Genomic DNA, 16,382 nt, shown 5'->3' with positions numbered 1-16,382 from the left:
ATTGTTTTATCTCATCACTTGTATAAAATTGAAAATAATATTTATAATTCAGCAGATTGTAACAACAAATAAAGAAAATACTAAATATTCAGAATTTTTAAGCTGCGAACACGTTTTTTTCAGCATGAAAACCTGCAGAGCATCGATTTCCTTCCTGCTGGAACGGAAAAAATCTTTTTCTCTTCCTGTGAGATTCAACAACAGAACAGCGAAGGCCGGCGCATAGAAACACCGAGATGATTAACGAGCCTGTCAGCGCGACAGACGCAGCTTCTAATAAAGTCGATATTTTTAATCTGGACGCCGCCGCCACAGGAAGCTCTGCTCCAGCAGACAGGAAGTTATCAGAGATGTTTCTCCAAACACCTTCCAGCCTGAGGAGAGCGAGCCGCCATGTCGGGTCTGAGCTCAGACTGGATCAGAAGAGACGCCTCAGAGGAGCAGGAGGAGAGAATCAAACCAGCAGCRGCCGAGCAGGTCGAACAGCTCAACCGGAACAACTTGGACTAGGCCATTCTGAACTATACCATAATGCCTCTGGCTGACCTGCTGCTGACCTGACCCTCCGGCCATCAGCAGCTCTACACAGATGCAGTTCATAAACTAAATATTTAGCTAATATTTAGTTTGAAACTATTTAGTTTCAACATAAATARTTACAAAACATGTAGCTTCAAGCTACATGTTTAGCTAAGTAGCTAAATATTTAGCAAGCTAAATGTTAAGTTAGCTTCAAGCTACATGTTTAGCTAAGTAGCTAAATNCATCCATCATCCATCCATCCATCCATCCATCCATCCATCCGTTTTCTTCCACCCTCATCCCGTTGGGGTCAGGACGGGTCCTGCTGCCTGTCAGCAGGTGAGAGGAGGGGTCACCTTGGACAGGTCACCAGTTCATCACAATGTTATTATTGTTGTTATTGTTGCTAGCATACGTCTGTAAATGTTTAACTAAGGTCTCTCTTAATTTATTTATGTGAATTTTTATCTAAATATTCTGTAAGCTTTGTGTTTTATGTAAAACAGATTTTTAATCTAAATGTGATTCTCCTGGTGAAATAAATGTTAAAAATTGTTGCAAAGAYGCCSTTTCTCCCATTTCTTTWTTGTGTGTAGARCGTTGTTTTCTTCCTTTGGYTCCTTTTCTAGRCTGATTAATTTTAGAGATGCTATTTTTAATCTAGCCTACTTCATCTTGTATGACAGATTTGATTAAATATCTTGACCTTTGTCATCTTGGTTTAAAAGGAGGGTGGTGATTACTTAGGTTGGTTTAGATAACTTTCTTCCCATAATTAATAAAATCATTACTTGAAAACTGTATTTTCTATTTTTCTTTGTCTGATATTAAACTAGTTTGATGATGTAGAACAAGTGGAACAAAAAGAAGAAATCTTTTAGGGGGTGAATACTTCTTACACACCTGACGAGGCTTGAATTTTGAAATGTTTACAAACGGTGTGATTAACAATGTACCTAATTAGTACAACAGATAAAGCTTCGTATTGCCCTTCTATTGTGTGAAATTAAACAAAAGATCTTTTTTTCATCCAGATCAAAAAGCAGTTTTCATACTTTTCCAAATGTGTGTACGAGTAACGTTAAAAAAATAAATAAGAAAAACATGAAGAACTGAGGGGAGGATCATAATCTCGTCACTGTAGCTGGATATCTCGCGGGATTTGGTGGTGCTATAAATTCCATCGCAGTCGCCGCTCGGCCTTTCTTTGCCCCTTTAGCGGTGAAGGTGCAACAGTTATCGGTCGTCCCGAAGCCGGGTTCATCCGACACCCTCACCAACCAAGCTGAACTGAGCTCAACCTCCACTACAGCAACATGCCGCCCAAATTCGACCCCAACGAGATCAAAATCGGTATGTTTTCTGGGTAATAAACGCTGACGTGGTTCTCACAGCCGAGATGGAGCCGCTGTTAGCCGGCTACCTGCGCGCCCGGTGGGCCGCGGGCCGAGCGCTGAAAACGGTAAAGACTGGACACCAAATCCGGGCTGGAACGCCTGGAGGATCAGTGTGTGTTTCTGTGTGTTTTGATGTGATGAAGYAAAGAGTGTGTTGGGTGGATGTGAGGCAGCAGTCGTAAAATTATAGGACGAGCTACCGCTCCACGTGCAGTGTAGCCATCTWGCTAATGCTAGTGTTAGCCTCTAGGCTAATTGCTGTCAGCTAGCTTCAGAGCTGACTTACTTTCTTAAGGRGTATTTGATAGTTTTTTTGTTAAGTTTATAAGCGTTTTATTTGCTCATTGGGGGTAATTTCTAATAAACGTCACTGTTTGGATTTGGTCATGCGCAGTTTTTGTTAAACGATCCAAACGGAGTGCAAAATGTTTAGCATTTATCAGAGGGATGATCCACAGACTGCTCAAGTTTACTCAACTTTAGTTTATTTTTGCTCAGTAAAAGTAAAAAGTAGTCGAGAAATGATTCAAATTGGCATAATAAAAATAATCTGCATAATGCCTACTAATGTACTAAGTAAATGATATGAAATGCAAAAATAGTTGTGCAAATTATAGGATTTGTAAAGACTATACTAATTAAAAATCAACCAGTCCCATTTATTCAGACGTATGTCCATAAAAAACAAAAAACAGGCGCAACAAAACAATTAAAAGTAAAATAATCACAAACTGCCATATAAAAACATCAGTTCCAGACAGAAACGAGCACAATAAAACGTTTGTCGTGTAAAAGTAATGCTTACAGTAGATGATGTTTAATAAATGTTAGAACAGGGTGAAGTAGTTCAGTGTCGGCTGTTTTAGTTTGTCTCCAAAYGTCTCAGCAGGTAGAAGATAACAGAACAAAGCTGGTTTAGAAACAAGAGCGCTCACTTCTGCATAATCTGTGGGTTTGTTTCTGTCAGGTTCATTTCTATTAAAATAAATTGGACGTTACCTGCAGTGGGTAGAGGATCTAGAAATTTACTGAAACAAGAAGTAGCAATGCTTAATAATGCAACTGAAGTAGAACTAGATTTTCCTTGTTTCTCTTCCCAAAACATCCACTTTACACGTCGTTTCTCTGCCTAAACCAAACAGATAAAATGGTTGAACTTCCTCTTTTTGTCATCTAGTTTTCCATTGACTTTAATGTTGAGGTTTCTTGGATGTCAAACATTCAGAAGGTTGAAACTTTACCTTTTTTTTTAAACCTAACTGAATGCTTCACTTTAAAAATGACATCATCTTGACTATTGATGTTTATTTTTTAATATCTACTTTTGCGTCACTACAAATCTCCAGAGGTTTTGGTGTTGGGATAAATTGTTCAATCATATTTTGAAGTAAATGCAACATTTAAAGTTTCTGCCATGGAAATAAAATGGGAAACGTTTTAATCAGTCAGAGGGTTAAATTTATCCATCAAGACGTTTCCCTCGGTGTCCGAGAACAAACATGGCCGCCTGTAGAGTGGACGGCTCCACGATGAGGTCCAGTGAAATGATGCATTAATCTGGGTGGAAATATTCTAATTTGCATAAACTGATCATTGCTGAGAAATGGATCTGATCTGTGAACAGATTCCCCTCCTTCAGAACCAGAACCTTCATTTTAATGCCAAACGCGTGATGTTTATCCGTTATGCTAGTCTGGTTACCATAACAACTGCCTCTGTTCTCGGTACCATTTGTTCCAACCCGGTTCTGTTTCCTGTCTTTCAGTCTACATGAGGTGCACAGGAGGGGAAGTGGGCGCCACCTCTGCTCTGGCTCCTAAAATCGGACCTCTGGGTCTGGTGAGTATCAGAACCGTTGAACCCCACCCAGCCTCCCGCCACTGGACCGGTCCGACCCGGTGGCCGAGTTCAGTCCAGTGGAGGCTCAGAGCGACCCGGCTTTAGGAAACAGGGCGGCCCGCGCCGTGGGCCGCTCTGTGCCGAAAAGCCCGGAACACCAACCAGCCCGGGTTCTGATGGAACCGCATCCTGGCCCGTTGGGTTTTAACCCGGTCCGCTTTTCTTCTCCTCCTCAGTCTCCAAAGAAAGTCGGTGACGACATCGCCAAGGCAACCGGAGACTGGAAGGGCCTGAGGATCACCGTGAAGCTGACCATCCAGAACCGGCAGGCCGCTGTGCGTCCAACACAACAGAACCCGGCCGGGTTTCCCTCCAGAACCTTTTCTCTGCCAATACCAGAACAATAAGTGAATCAGTTTGAGCCAGATCCTGAAGTTCCAGAGCCTGAATCAGAGTCCAGAAGCGGTTCTGGTTCTGAAGCGGTTCTGGTTTGGGGGATTAGCTGCGTTCTGTGTAATCCCACTCCGGTCCGTTTGTTTAGAAAGTCTGTCGGGTTTTTCTCGTCTCAGAATCATGTCGGTCCAACTGGTCTTGAGTCAGAAAAGGTTCTGGACGACCCGTTTACCTGAAACAGTTCTGATCTGGTACCGATCCGGTTACTAAACCTGCTGGTCCTGATCGGGTTCTGTCTCTGCAGATCGAAGTGGTTCCCTCGGCTTCTGCTCTGATCATCAAGGCTCTGAAGGAGCCGCCTCGCGACAGGAAGAAGGTCAAGAACAGTAAGTGACTTCCTGTTGGGGAGGGAGGGACTTCCTGTTGGGCAGGGAGGGACTTCCTGTTGGGCCGCCATGTTGACTGTTTCTGCTTCTTCCAGTCAAGCACAGCGGCAGCGTCACGTTCGATGAGATCGTTGGCATCGCCCGGGTCATGAGGCCGCGCTCCATCGCCAGAGAGCTCTCAGGTGAGGCCCCGCCCCCACGCTCTAGCCCCGCCCCCCCAGCCTCCCGCCACTGGTCCGGTCCGACCCAATGGCCGAGTTCAGTCCAGTGGAGGCTCAGAGCGACCCGGCTTTAGGAAACAGGCCGGCCCGCGCCGTGGACCGCTCTGTGCCGAAAAGCCCGGAACAAGCCAGAACTCTGTTCTGATTGGGTTTGGTTCTGGATGGGTCGGGTTCTGATGGACTCGTGGTTCTGTTTTTTCTCAGGAACCATCAAGGAGATCCTGGGCACGGCCCAGTCAGTTGGCTGCACCATCGATGGCCGCGCCCCTCATGATGTCATCGATGACATCAACAGCGGGAAAGTGGAATGTCCATCAGAGTAAAGATGGCGGTTCTGAAATAAAATGTTGAAAACGAGCTGCTGGGTTCCGTCGGTGATGTTCAGAAGGTCCATTTACCTGGTTCTGGTTCTTAACCGGGCCTCCAACTCTGAAGTATAAATTTCAGCACCAGATTAAACTTTAAAGAATCGTTTCAGTGACTAAACGCAGAAATCAAACTAAAAACCTGTTGCTGCTTAGCTGAAGTTTTAAAAAGGAACGTTTTACTAAACCAGGAAGTTCAGAGTGGCTGTAGTTGAGTGGAAGGAAAAACTGAGGCATCAGTGAGGCACGTAAATCTGCTCTGGTGTCCAACATTCAAGTGTCCACTGTTTCTACAGTACTTTCTCCTTCCACTGAACTTTCTAGTTTCATGCTGCTCAGTGAAGAGCCAGCTGGTAACTTGGCTGGACTCTGCAGCAATAAAAAATGTCTAAATGTATTTAGTCTGTTTATATGGAGGGCTGATGCTGTCAAAACAGATAAAGGAAATACATTTAATCAGAAGGGGAAGAAGGTAAATTATGCTATTTTTATTTTCTCATGTCAATTTTGGCAGCATCAGTCCTCCATACACTAGAACTGAAGTTAACGAATACCTAAATGTACTCTCCAAAATAAAAGCCTTCATGTTGCAGAGCAGTTCAGTTACACAGGATTACTTTGGCCTTTTGAAATTTCAGAATTAAAGCCTAAAATTTTTCACCTAAGTTTAAAACTACACTTTCAAATTAATGTTAATAATTTGAAATGAAGCTTGAAAATAAAAGCTTGGATATTTTCAAAATAAAATCCTGACTTCTATGAGTTCGATGCTTGTTGCATTTTAAGCCTGTAATGGAATAAAACTGGTTTCAGTTTTATACAAAACATTTATTGAAAGATTTCAAACAAGTTTACAAAAATACAAACTGAAACTACGACCGACCCGCATGGAGACATCAGAACCGCTCCGGCTTGGTGGTCCGGATCCTTGAACCTTTTATTCCTGACGGATGTGGAGAAAGTGGAGGACGACTCCGATCCTGGATCTGGAGTTCAGCTGAAGCTTTCCGGTTAAAATGCTTGAAGAGGCTGAACCGGATCAGAACCGAGCGGGTCAGTTGTCGTCCTCCTCTTCCTCAGCTTCCTCCTCAGGCTCCTCCTCCATGCGCTGCTGCTCCTCCTCTTCCTCCTCCTCCTCTTCCTCTCTGCTCTTGTCGTTCTCGGAGTCGGCCTTCCTCTCCTTGTCTCTGCGTTTCTGTTCGCTCACCTCCTTCCTCCCCCTCTGGTCCTTCTTGTACACTGAGAACAAAGCAGACGGGTCAGACCTCATTCCCACAGCATGATGCTGCCACTACCATAGTCTTAGTAGGTCTGTAGGTCCATCGTCTCTTCATGTCTAAACCTCAGGACAGGAAGAGAAACGGGACAAAACGAGGAGGGAAGGGAGGAAACCGTAAGGCTAGAAGACAGGATGGACAGGAACACGCAGGGAAGAGGACAGCTGAAGGACAGAGACTAGGACAGGACGGAGACGGTGAGACTAGGACAGGACGGAGACGGTGAGACTAGGACAGGACGGAGACAGTGACGGATGGACAGTAGAGGGAAGGAACCAATGGTCCTTTGGTGGCGAACGGATGGTGATGCAGGAAGTAGGAGCAAAAGGGAAAGAACTGCAAACGAGGTTCTCCAGACCAGTAGGGGGAGCCAAACAGCAGGAGACCAGACAGATGAACACACAACAGATGTTACTTCATATATTTAGCATTATTATAGAGCAGCAGCACGTTTATGTAGGACGGTGCTTGAATGTGTCACCAAGGTGTTGGATCTGCTCTTTGGGTTGTGGAACTTTGTAAAGTTTGTCCTTGGAGGGACGCCGTACTTGGCGTCTGTTACTGTGTCGGCAGCACAACGGTCAGGATTTGCTCTGAATCCTAAAGGTGAAGCCGCTGCGCGGTCAGGTGGTCCGAATGAACGGTCCGAGCCGCTGCGTGTCAGATTCCTGTCTCGTTTCCTTACGACAAAAACACTAAAAGACGCAACGCAGAGTCCAGGAACAGCAGAGGTCTCACCTCMCCTMACCTCACCTCACAGACAGGGTTACACTTCCAAAGGGAATATCACTGACCCAGACCATTCTGAGAAATGAGTTTGCAGCGTTTTCCCTTTTGCTTCCATAGGTGCCGTTTCAGACCCAGACTCCCCCCAGTGGCCTGGAGGACATCGTTTTGTTGCTTGTTCTCCATTTTGCTTCCGTTTCCTGTGTTTGAATCGTTTGTTTGTATTTCTGTGCTCTGGAGCATCATCCTTGTCGGACCGTCTGACTCGGAGCAGAGAGGAAGCGTCGGGACGCAGGCGGACGTGTCCTTACCTTCCAGAGCGTCCCGCAGTGGCTCCAGGAATCGCTCGAACTCCATCTCCTCCATGGCCGCCAGCACATCTCCTGCGTTCAGCGTCTTCCTCTTGGCCTTCATGGCGAAGTTATTGGCGCTGAAACCAGGAGAGAAACGTTCAGCTTGAGCAGCGTGGCGCCGGTCCCCGCAGCGTGTTAAAAACCCACCAGGAGGTCGCGTACAGCACGAAGACGCTGGCCGCCTGGGAGATGGCGCGCCGGGCCTCCTTGGACACGTTCACCCCATCTGGGAGCTGCGAGGAGCAAACGGTGCGGAGGAGTTATCTCTAAACACACGTCTGGTCAGGAAACACAAGCTGGCTCACAACTGCTCTTTTCACTCCCAGCAGCAGGAGAAACATTCGCACGTCGATGTGTGAAAATCCTCGCTGAGCTTTAACTGGTCCCCGGCCAGCTACCGTCAGTTAATCAAATGAAATGGAGAAAAAACTTTGTCACCAGACGGGGAAATGAGTTTAAAGCAGGCATTATTTTGGTCTTTGGTCCAGAACCACGGAAACCTGAACTGGTTTGAATCAATAAAAGCAGATTCACCGTGGATCGGATCGCTGCCAGTTCTGGTTACACGTCACCAGGTCCGACATCAGTCAGCAGCTGTTATAGATGCTGTTCGGATCAGAACTCTGGCTGCTGTCAGAACAGGTTCAAATGAAACCAAATCACTTAAATCCAGCTGTCCAGAACAGCGCCTCCTGGTGGCAGCCTGTTGAAACTGCTCTGCTGGTTCTGATTGGGTTTTTTTAGTACGTTTTACCTTTCAGACTGGAGCTATGATGTGTAACCGTGGCAACAAGGTTTTTTCAACTGGGCGGACGCAGCTAGTTAGCATCTCAAATGTTCAAGTAATGTGGATATTGATCTGTTAGCATAACATTTATGAGTCTGCTAGTCGGAACCAGCCTTCAGTCAGAAGCCTAAAACACTCATTGTGAGGCTGACTGCTACTGGAGATCCTTACATCACAACATCGACTCTTTGAACATAATGATATGAGAGAGAAGCTTTATTCAATAGACTCATGGTCCACAAAGACATAACACACAACAACACATACAAACTAAATAAATCAAATCTTATAAGACACTTGTTGCAAACCGATGATTCCACAGAGCCGACTGGCATCTGAGCGCACCGACAGAGGGACGTGAAAACGTTACAATAAGACTTCAATGAGCTGCAAACGACACATAAACTGGAATATCAAGTTTCTCATGAGGTCCTGAAACGTTCCGACGTGTTTCAGAACATCTGACCTGCACAGCTGGACCTGGTTTCTTCAGCAGAATCTCAGGGAGTCATTATAAGCAACCTTAAGCTTTTACATTTACACCACAAAGCAGCTGCATGCAAGGATGTACAATAAACTTTAAACAGGTTTATTTTTACCTCATCAGTGCACATCAAAACTTCCTCCCCAGAATGTTAGCCTGGGCGTTCAACACGCGACGCTGCCCATAAATATCATCATCATCATCATCACTGAGCTGGTCTGTGATGATGTTTGGAACAAACATTTAACTTTTGTCAGAAAAAATCAGGGAAACGGAGTCGTTTGTCTGCTTCAGTTCATTACTGCACATCACATCTCAACCCATAATCAGAGCAGATATTCAGTAACTGCTGAGTTTAATTTGCTTTGACATAAATACAGTTTTTTACTTCAACTCAAATCCATTACTTTTTACTGGAGGAGAAATTATCTCAGAATTTGAACTTTATAGATCTGTGACCTCTGACCCCAGGTAAAACCTGTTGGGTTATATAAATAAAAAAACTTCTGTATGTATACAGACATTTGTCGTTTTTTAATTTCATGAGATGAAATCAAGCAGCGAAGCTTCTTGGTTGGTTCCATCCATCCATCTTCTTTACACCCTTGTCCCTCAGTGGGTCAGGAGGTGCTGGTGCCTCTCCAGCTAACGTTCTGGGCGAGAGGCGGGGTCACCTGGACGGGTCACCAGTCTGTCGCAGGGCAACACAGAGACACACAACCATGCACACACACACACTCACACCTAGGGGCAATTTAGACAGACCAATTAACCTGACAGTCATGTTTCTGGACTGTGGGAGGAAACCGGAGTACCTGGAGAAAACCCACCATGCACAGGGAGAACATGGAGACTCCATGCAGAAAGACCGGGAATCGAACCCAGAACCGACCGGTGGTTTAGATCAACTGGTGGTGGCAGCTGGAAAAGACTGATGTTTCTGTGGGCGTGGCCTTTTAGGACCCCGTCACCGAACCAGGAAGTAAACAATGCGATCAGCTTAAAGAACTACAAATCTCTGCAAAAATGCTATCCGATTCCGTAAAACAACCACCAAGATCTCGGGAATAACTAATTAGAAAGACTTTATTGGTCTAATATGGTATGTTGCCTTTTTTAAGGTGATCTTCAAAACCATCAAAACATGTAAATTACCCAGAACTTGTCCTTATTTATGCTTCAGAGGCTGAAACTCGTCAAATGAAGATTGAAATAGATCTCGATGTGGCATCACCAGATCTCAGAGCAAAGATTGATCCTGAAAACCGACATAAATGTTGAAGAACCTTGGGATTAAAAATAAAATGTTTAAAAAGATCGACTGGCTGTGCAGTTTTTCCTCATATTCATCATATTGTGATATTTCAAACAGAAACTATAGCNTATTTAGCAAGCTAAATGTTTAGTTTGGAGCTAAATGTTAAGTTAGCTTCAAGCTAAACCTTTTGTTTGTGGCTAACTGTTTAGCATGAACTTAAGTTCAGAGATCAGAGCATCTTCTGCATGTTTACCATCTCCAACAGAACTTCATCCCACAGCATGACAACGCCAGCACCATGCTTCAGGAAAGGAATCCACAGTTTGGACAGTAAACCCGAATAGCAAACGTTGGTCTAATCTAAGCATGCTTCTGTCCATCATATGCTGATCTATCATTTAAAATCTCTGGTGTTTATCACATAACAAAATGAGGAAACGTTTCAGTTGTTACTTTTCTAAAAAAGGTCAAGAGTTCAGTTCTCACTGGAAAACTGGTTCATTAGTATTTTTCTCTGATTAAAGTAAAAATAAAACGGTTGTGTTTTGGGTGACAGACTGATGGTAACAAAGGTCCCGAAAATCAAATTTAAAACTTTAGTCAGGACAGMAAGTAGAACTGGTTCAGGACTTTTGCTCAGTACTGGGTGGGTTCGGTCCAGTTCCCTAAACKGGAAAAGCCTGGAAAGCGTCAGACTCACCCGGTTCTCCTCGTCTCTGAGGTCCGGCATGGTGCTGATGCAGAGGCTGACCACAGTCACCAGAACCATGATGATGGACAGGCAGGCAAAGATCTTCCCCGCCAAACCCGAGTGCGGGTTTTCCATCACCTCCCGCAGCGCCGACACCAGCCTGCGGTAGCCCTTCTCCGCCTGCGGGGGTCTCTTCTTCAGCTTCCTCCTCTTCTGCCTCCACTCCTCCTCCTTCCGCCGGCGCTCTGCCACCTCGTCCACCCGGGTGATCATCCGCCGCCGGCAGCAGCGCTCCATGTGGCCCGGGTCCACGCCCCAGTAGTCCAGCTCATCGTGCAGAGAGACGGCGCACAGCTCCCGGAGAAGACGCAGCTTCCCCGCCGCCAGGAAGTTCAGGATGACCCTGAAGGCTGTGGGGTTCCGGTCGAAGAAGAACTCCCGGCACGTCTCGTCGTAGTCGTCGCAGAGCCGAGCGATCTCCTCCGGCGTGGTGCAGGAGCGRAGACGGGCCAGCCGGCTCTGGGGGAACTGCTCCAGCGTGCTCCAGGGGAAGGCGTAGCGGTTCCCCCCAACGTTGATGAGGACCTGCACGGCGTGGTCCACCACGAAGGAGGCCTGGGGCTCCCGCAGCAGCTGGGCACGTTGGAAGTACACCCCCTTTAGGGTCTCGGTCTCTGGGATCTCGGTGAAGAAGCGGTCCAGGCTGCTATCATCGCTGCTGATGGAGTAGGTGCTGAAGTCATGGTTGGCGTTGCTAATGATGGGCATGCTGGCAACGGATCCGGGACGGGATGGAAGAACTTTCTGTAGGTCAAGCTAACSAGGAAGACCAACTCCGAGCAARACACTGAAAAGACAGAAAAACTRGACGTTAGCCAGAGATGCTGCTCAGCTCCGTTACTCATGCACGTRAATGYTTGTCSATCTTTCGCTAATGCTGAAAAATCACAATCACACGTGAATGAGCTTGTTCCAGCGATGGGTGAAAACCATCGTCCTCCTCACACGTCCTGCCATCTTCTTTGTCGTTTCTGCCAGTAGTAACATCCAGCTGTTGATCATGTGACTCCRTGAAACAAAACAAGCGTTTCCATTGCATTTTTGCAACATACATCTGTTTCTATACATAATCCTAGCACAAAAACATTTTATTGAGTTTTTTAAAATTGGTGAGCTTCCATTTAGCAAATTAATTTTGGTACTTTAAATTTACGCARTTCTTGTTAATGGGAACAAAGCTAGAGTCTGAGCTCCACAGACCCAACATTAGCCACACTGACATCGCCCWAAGTCACTAAGAGTGACCCATCTTTCAAATACAGCAGCTTTGTGCTCCAGTTTCTGGCTCAACTATTGGGGAACTTTGCTGCTTTTCCAGCTTTAAACTTTGTCAGAGGTTCCTGTGTGATGGCAGTGAGACGGTAGTGAGGTGTGAGGTAAGGAAAGGCAGCWGGCTTCAGCCTCTTCTGGTTCACAGCGGTTACAGGCTGACAGGTGAGGCAAGAATCCTGAGATTCAGAGTCCTGCTGTTGGCCGATGACAGGGTGATGATGTAGCTAAAAACAGAAATCTTAAATTATCATTCAGGGYGGTAAAAATCTAGTTGTGTAGAGTCRAAGCTCATTTTTAAACATCTGGAATGTAAGTASAGRAACCAAATCTGCCATGTTCCCTACGTTCCCTCTTTCCTCCAGCAGGTGGCGCCTCTCTGACTTCTGTCGCTTTACTCCGTCAGACCTCCGTAACAAACTGCTGCTGTAAAGCTGGAATCAAATAATGTTTTAATTTAATTATTTCCAACTGACCGGCCGGAAGCTGCAGCACCAGCAACAGATGAACTTTGACCTCCAGCTTTATCCCGGTTCTCTGGTTTAGTTCTAACTGAAGGTGTTTCCTGCGGATCCTCTGAAGCTGCAGCTGCTGGTTGGACCAGGTTTCAGTCAAATCCAAACAAAAAGTTCAGGAACGAGACGCGAAGCCGAAGCGCCTTTCAGAGCGAAGCGCTGCGGCTCAGGTCAAGAAGTTAGTCCCTCAGCACAGCCTGTCCCCGGGATGTCCACCTGTCCCCCGGGATGTCCACCTGTCCCCCGGGATGTCCCCCTGTCCCCGGGATGTCCCCCTGTCCCCGGGATGTCCACCTGTCCCCCGGGATGTCCCTCTGTCCCCCGGAGAGATAATGCAGTTATCTAACCTGCTGCTGTGTTTTCATCTTGTTCCGACAGCAGGACCTTCCTCCTCTTCCTCCTCGTCCTCCTCTTCCCCCTGTCCCCGGGATGTCCACCTGTCCCCGGGATGTCCACCTGTCCCTGGGATGTCCCCCTGTCCCCGGGATGTCCACCTGTCCCCCGGGATGTCCACCTGTCCCTCGCAGAGATAATGCAGTTATCTAACCTGCTGCTGTGTTTTCATCTTGTTCCGACAGCAGGACCTTCCTCCTCTTCCTCCTCGTCCTCCTCTTCCTCCTCTTCCTCCTCGTCCTCCTCTTCCTCCTCTTCCTCCTCTTCCTCCTCTTCCTCCTCTCTACCAGGCGGCTCCGCTCTCAGAGGTCGGGAGAAGTTTGTTAAAAGCAGGAAATGGATCCGGAGACGCACAGACTTCCCCAGGTTGGTCCGACTGAGATCCGACCTGCTGCGCGGACCGAACCGAACAGGAAAGTGATCCGGTTAGAAGAGCTGGCAGGTCTGGAGCGGCCACCAGGGGGCAGCAGTGAGGTGGGCTCACCTGTAAAGGCAGCCAGTCGCTCTGTGGCAAAAGAAATCACATTTTTATTCACTACGATTCAGAATTGATATTACATTTCCCCAAATCGATTTAAAAAACCAAACAAATCCACCGCCTGTCATTCTGTAACTTCTTGGTTCCGGGACGAACCCGAACTGTCGTTTTGCTGACATGAGAATAATTTATTATTGCCCCAAACGAACCAAACTGAGAGAAGACACGTTTCTTCTTTATGTTCTGTACAACTGCAACAGGAGAACTTGTGCCTGGTGCAGGTCGGCGTCCAGCAGCCGGGATCAACGACCCAGAGGACGGAGAGCCGGGTGTCCGTCTGCCGGTCCTCCATGACGTCACGGCGGATCTGCGTCGCTGCGTTACAAGAACCAGGCGGCGGCTGCAGATTGAATTAAATATCAGACGGACTGAGGGTGAGATCTGAGCTTCAGGGAAACAAAACACCCAACATGTTTCTGAGTGGGAGGAAGCAGGAGAACATGCAGAAAACCCCAGGTTGGGATTCAAACCCACAACCTGCCGGGATTCCAGCCCTCAGAGCAAAGCGGCGATTCTGCTAAACAGACAACACAAGTTTTTATTTCCTTACTTCAGAATGCATTAATGTTGTTGCCCAGAATGTTGGACAAAATGAAATTTTTATTTCGAATCACATTTATGACGTTCTAGCAGATTTCAGGAAATCTTTTAAAACTTTTCATCCAGTTTTTCACTTTCAAGTTTTTAACCACGACTCATAAAACATTTAAGTTTATTTTCTCCTGTTCCCCATTTGTGTGGATTATTTCACGTTATCCTGTACAGATGATCCGTTCACAACCTCAGGGCCGGCGGTTCTGACCCGGTTCTGGTTGGAGCGGTTCTGTTGCGCGCAGCAGCAGAAAACAGAACCGTAAATCTGTTCAAATTGTGATGCTGAGCGGGAAGCAGCAGGATTAAATCAGGAAAATCATCCAGATTCGCCCCGCTACCGTGTTTGATCTGTTGGGGTTTAGCTTCTAAGCTAAATATTGACCTCCGTAGCTAARTTGCTGCCTTAGTATTCCAACTAAATTGAAGCTAATGTTTGAGGCTAAATAGTTAGCAAGCTAAATATGTAGTTGGTGCTAAATGCTTAGTTAGCAAACTGAATATGTAGATTGAAGCTTAGCTAGCTTAGCTTCAATCTAAATATTTAGCTTCAGCCATTTAGCTTAACTAGTTAACTAGCTACAATCTGAATATTTTGTTCTCTAGCTACATATTTAGCTTGACAACTAACTAACTAGCTTCATCTAAACATCTTGAGACATTTGTAAATGAATAAATAAGGTGAAAACATGTTWGTTTTTTAATAAACCTTTATTTGTCTTGCTTATTGCTGCTAATTTTTGACTGTAACCTTCCCGTGTCCTCCTGTCGGGTTCTGTTGAGTCTGGAGGAGGAAGATGAGCAGATCCTCCTCCTCAGTCTCATTAACTCCACATTAAAACACAAAGCGCTTCATCCACTCTTGGGATGAAACGACCTCTGACCTTGCAGGCTGATTGAATATGAGGGATTACATGATAATCCTGGCAGGAGAAAAGGCGGCGGCCGCTTGAACCTCCTGGGAGACGGTGGATAAATATTTATGGGACCCTCCAGACCCGCAGCACGTCCTGCCTTTTCATCYCGCAGGCTGGGCTGATTACAGATGAGACTTAACAGGTTTCTATCAGAGCAGCGCTGCTGAAGGTTTCCGCGGTTCACCGGCTCTCTGACAGCAGAAATTAAACCAAACTCCCTGGGAAGCTGCGGCTCGCCTGGGGAGACGTGGAGCGGGGCAACGGACGGCCCTGAACGCAACWCGAACAGCTCTCCAACACCCGTTAATTAACTGCCGGCCTTATCGGGCCCCCTGCGGCAGAAAGCGGCTTCATTACGGCTGCCGGAGCCGGGCCTCATTAGCCAGTCAGCCTTTGTTGAGCTTCCTCTCGGTGTCCCGTTTCTCATCCAAGAAGAAAAGAAACGCTCCCAGCAATCCCATTAAGCAGCTCGGGTGTCCCGTTACTGCTGCAGGCAACAGGGGAAAACAGTTCAGTAAGAGTCTGGTCCAGAACCAGAGCCGGAATGGATCCAGAAGGATCCAGCGGAGCCATGGAGGCCTGGGTAGATCATCGGTGCCGCCATCTTTAACCAGAACCATTAGGAAGATATGGCATAAGTCTGAGTCATTCTCTATAAATCTGTTTTTAAGGAAGAAAACGTATTGTGTTTATGAATGGCCTAGTCAAAGTCTAGCAGAGAGTCTGTGGTAAGACTTAARAACTGATGTTTTCCAGGATGGATGGCTGGATTCTTGGCCGGACCCAGTGGACCATCAGAACCTCGGTTCTGGTCCAGTCTGGAGGCTGCAAAGCAAACGAACTCTAAATGCTCCAGAACATTCTGTCCTTGTTGTTTGTGACTCATTTGTCTCTGTCAGCCCCAGAGCAGCTTTCCCATCATGCATCTGTTCGGCTCCCTGATCGGATCGATGGAGGAGAGCAGAACAGAAACAGCTTTCAGAAACTCAGCCAGAGGAGAAAGGCAGGCTGACCTCACACTGAACGGACCAATCAGGGGAAAGATGCTGACCTCGTGACCCGAGCCACATGGACTCATCTAGGTAAATGCAGGATGTTTGCAGGTGAGACTCCCCAGCAGCAGCTGCATTTAAAGGGACAGTCCCAACCCAGCAGCAGGCGTCGTTCAAACGTTCATTAGCGTGAAATATTCGCCGCCTGCTGGATGCGGCTTAAAGCTGAGATTCAGCTAAAGGTGTTCCTCTGACACGGTGGTTACCRTAGTAACAGGACTCATGCAGGTGATGACACCTGGAGAGAAGTGAAAGAACCATGTGTCACAAACAGCGCAGGTCTTAAAGAATCTGATGATTCTGACTGCAATTTAAGAACCAGAAGGAGAAATGTGGAGGCTGGAACCC

General features: G+C 46.7%; 4 protein-coding genes across 6 annotated transcripts in view; 2 read left to right on the top strand and 2 right to left on the bottom strand.

Moving 5' to 3' along the window:
• The window catches only part of LOC103460101 (potassium voltage-gated channel subfamily G member 4-like), a 16,181-nt gene extending 3,480 nt beyond the window's left edge, over positions 1-12,701 (bottom strand). Inside the window, exon 1 of the mRNA XM_008402102.2 lies at positions 10,709-12,701. Within this exon, the coding sequence (XP_008400324.1) occupies positions 10,709-11,467 (759 nt within the window). The 5' untranslated portion in view covers positions 11,468-12,701. The remainder of the gene's footprint in view (positions 1-10,708) is intronic.
• On the top strand, positions 1,719-5,115 carry LOC103460100 (60S ribosomal protein L12). Of its 2 annotated transcripts, none has more exons than XM_008402100.2 (6): positions 1,719-1,875; positions 3,685-3,758; positions 3,995-4,093; positions 4,456-4,537; positions 4,633-4,719; positions 4,963-5,115. In XM_008402100.2, exons 1-6 carry the CDS (start codon positions 1,839-1,841, stop codon positions 5,079-5,081), a joined length of 498 nt encoding a protein of 165 aa, XP_008400322.1. In that variant the 5' UTR covers positions 1,719-1,838; the 3' UTR covers positions 5,082-5,115. The 2 variants fall into 2 exon arrangements, with proteins under 2 accessions (XP_008400322.1, XP_008400323.1); XM_008402101.2 differs by lacking the exon at positions 1,719-1,875 and adding an exon at positions 1,891-1,984.
• LOC103460110 (DNA polymerase epsilon subunit 3-like) lies at positions 5,931-7,739 on the bottom strand (the record flags this gene model as incomplete). The annotated part of the gene is made up of 3 exons (XM_008402110.1): positions 5,931-6,362; positions 7,438-7,556; positions 7,627-7,739. Coding segments are annotated over 3 exons (417 nt in total), but the record flags the coding sequence as incomplete, so codon positions are not given.
• Positions 12,702-12,986: 285 nt separating the features above from the next.
• Positions 12,987-14,792, top strand: LOC108165932 (protein AF-9-like). 2 transcript variants are annotated; one of them, XR_001776251.1, is made up of 2 exons: positions 12,987-13,410; positions 13,675-14,792. XR_001776251.1 is itself a non-coding variant. In XM_017303109.1 (2 exons), the coding sequence occupies exons 1-2, from the start codon at positions 12,992-12,994 to the stop codon at positions 13,766-13,768; spliced, it is 405 nt and encodes a 134-aa protein (XP_017158598.1). In that variant the 5' UTR covers positions 12,987-12,991; the 3' UTR covers positions 13,769-14,792. The 2 variants fall into 2 exon arrangements, 1 of the variants encoding a protein (XP_017158598.1); XM_017303109.1 differs by having other exon boundaries at positions 12,987-13,302.
• Positions 14,793-16,382: the final 1,590 nt, after the last annotated feature.

Source organism: Poecilia reticulata, unplaced genomic scaffold, assembly GCF_000633615.1.
Source record: "Poecilia reticulata strain Guanapo unplaced genomic scaffold, Guppy_female_1.0+MT scaffold_181, whole genome shotgun sequence".
Lineage (NCBI taxonomy): Eukaryota > Metazoa > Chordata > Actinopteri > Cyprinodontiformes > Poeciliidae > Poecilia > Poecilia reticulata.
This window is presented reverse-complemented; position numbering and strand designations above follow the sequence as displayed.

What these genes read in the sequence shown, in the direction of transcription:
- LOC103460100 (XM_008402100.2), top strand. Translation starts at nt 1,839, where the DNA reads ATGCCGCCCAAATTCGACCCCAACGAGATCAAAATCG. An exon ending in CCCCAACGAGATCAAAATCG is followed by an intron (nt 1,876 to 3,684) that starts GTATGTTTTCTG and finishes CCTGTCTTTCAG; the next exon opens with TCTACATGAGGTGCACAGGA. An exon ending in CATCGCCAGAGAGCTCTCAG is followed by an intron (nt 4,720 to 4,962) that starts GTGAGGCCCCGC and finishes GTTTTTTCTCAG; the next exon opens with GAACCATCAAGGAGATCCTG.
- LOC108165932 (XM_017303109.1), top strand. Translation starts at nt 12,992, where the DNA reads ATGTCCACCTGTCCCTGGGATGTCCCCCTGTCCCCGGGATGTCCACCT. An exon ending in AGACGCACAGACTTCCCCAG is followed by an intron (nt 13,303 to 13,674) that starts GTTGGTCCGACT and finishes CAACTGCAACAG; the next exon opens with GAGAACTTGTGCCTGGTGCA.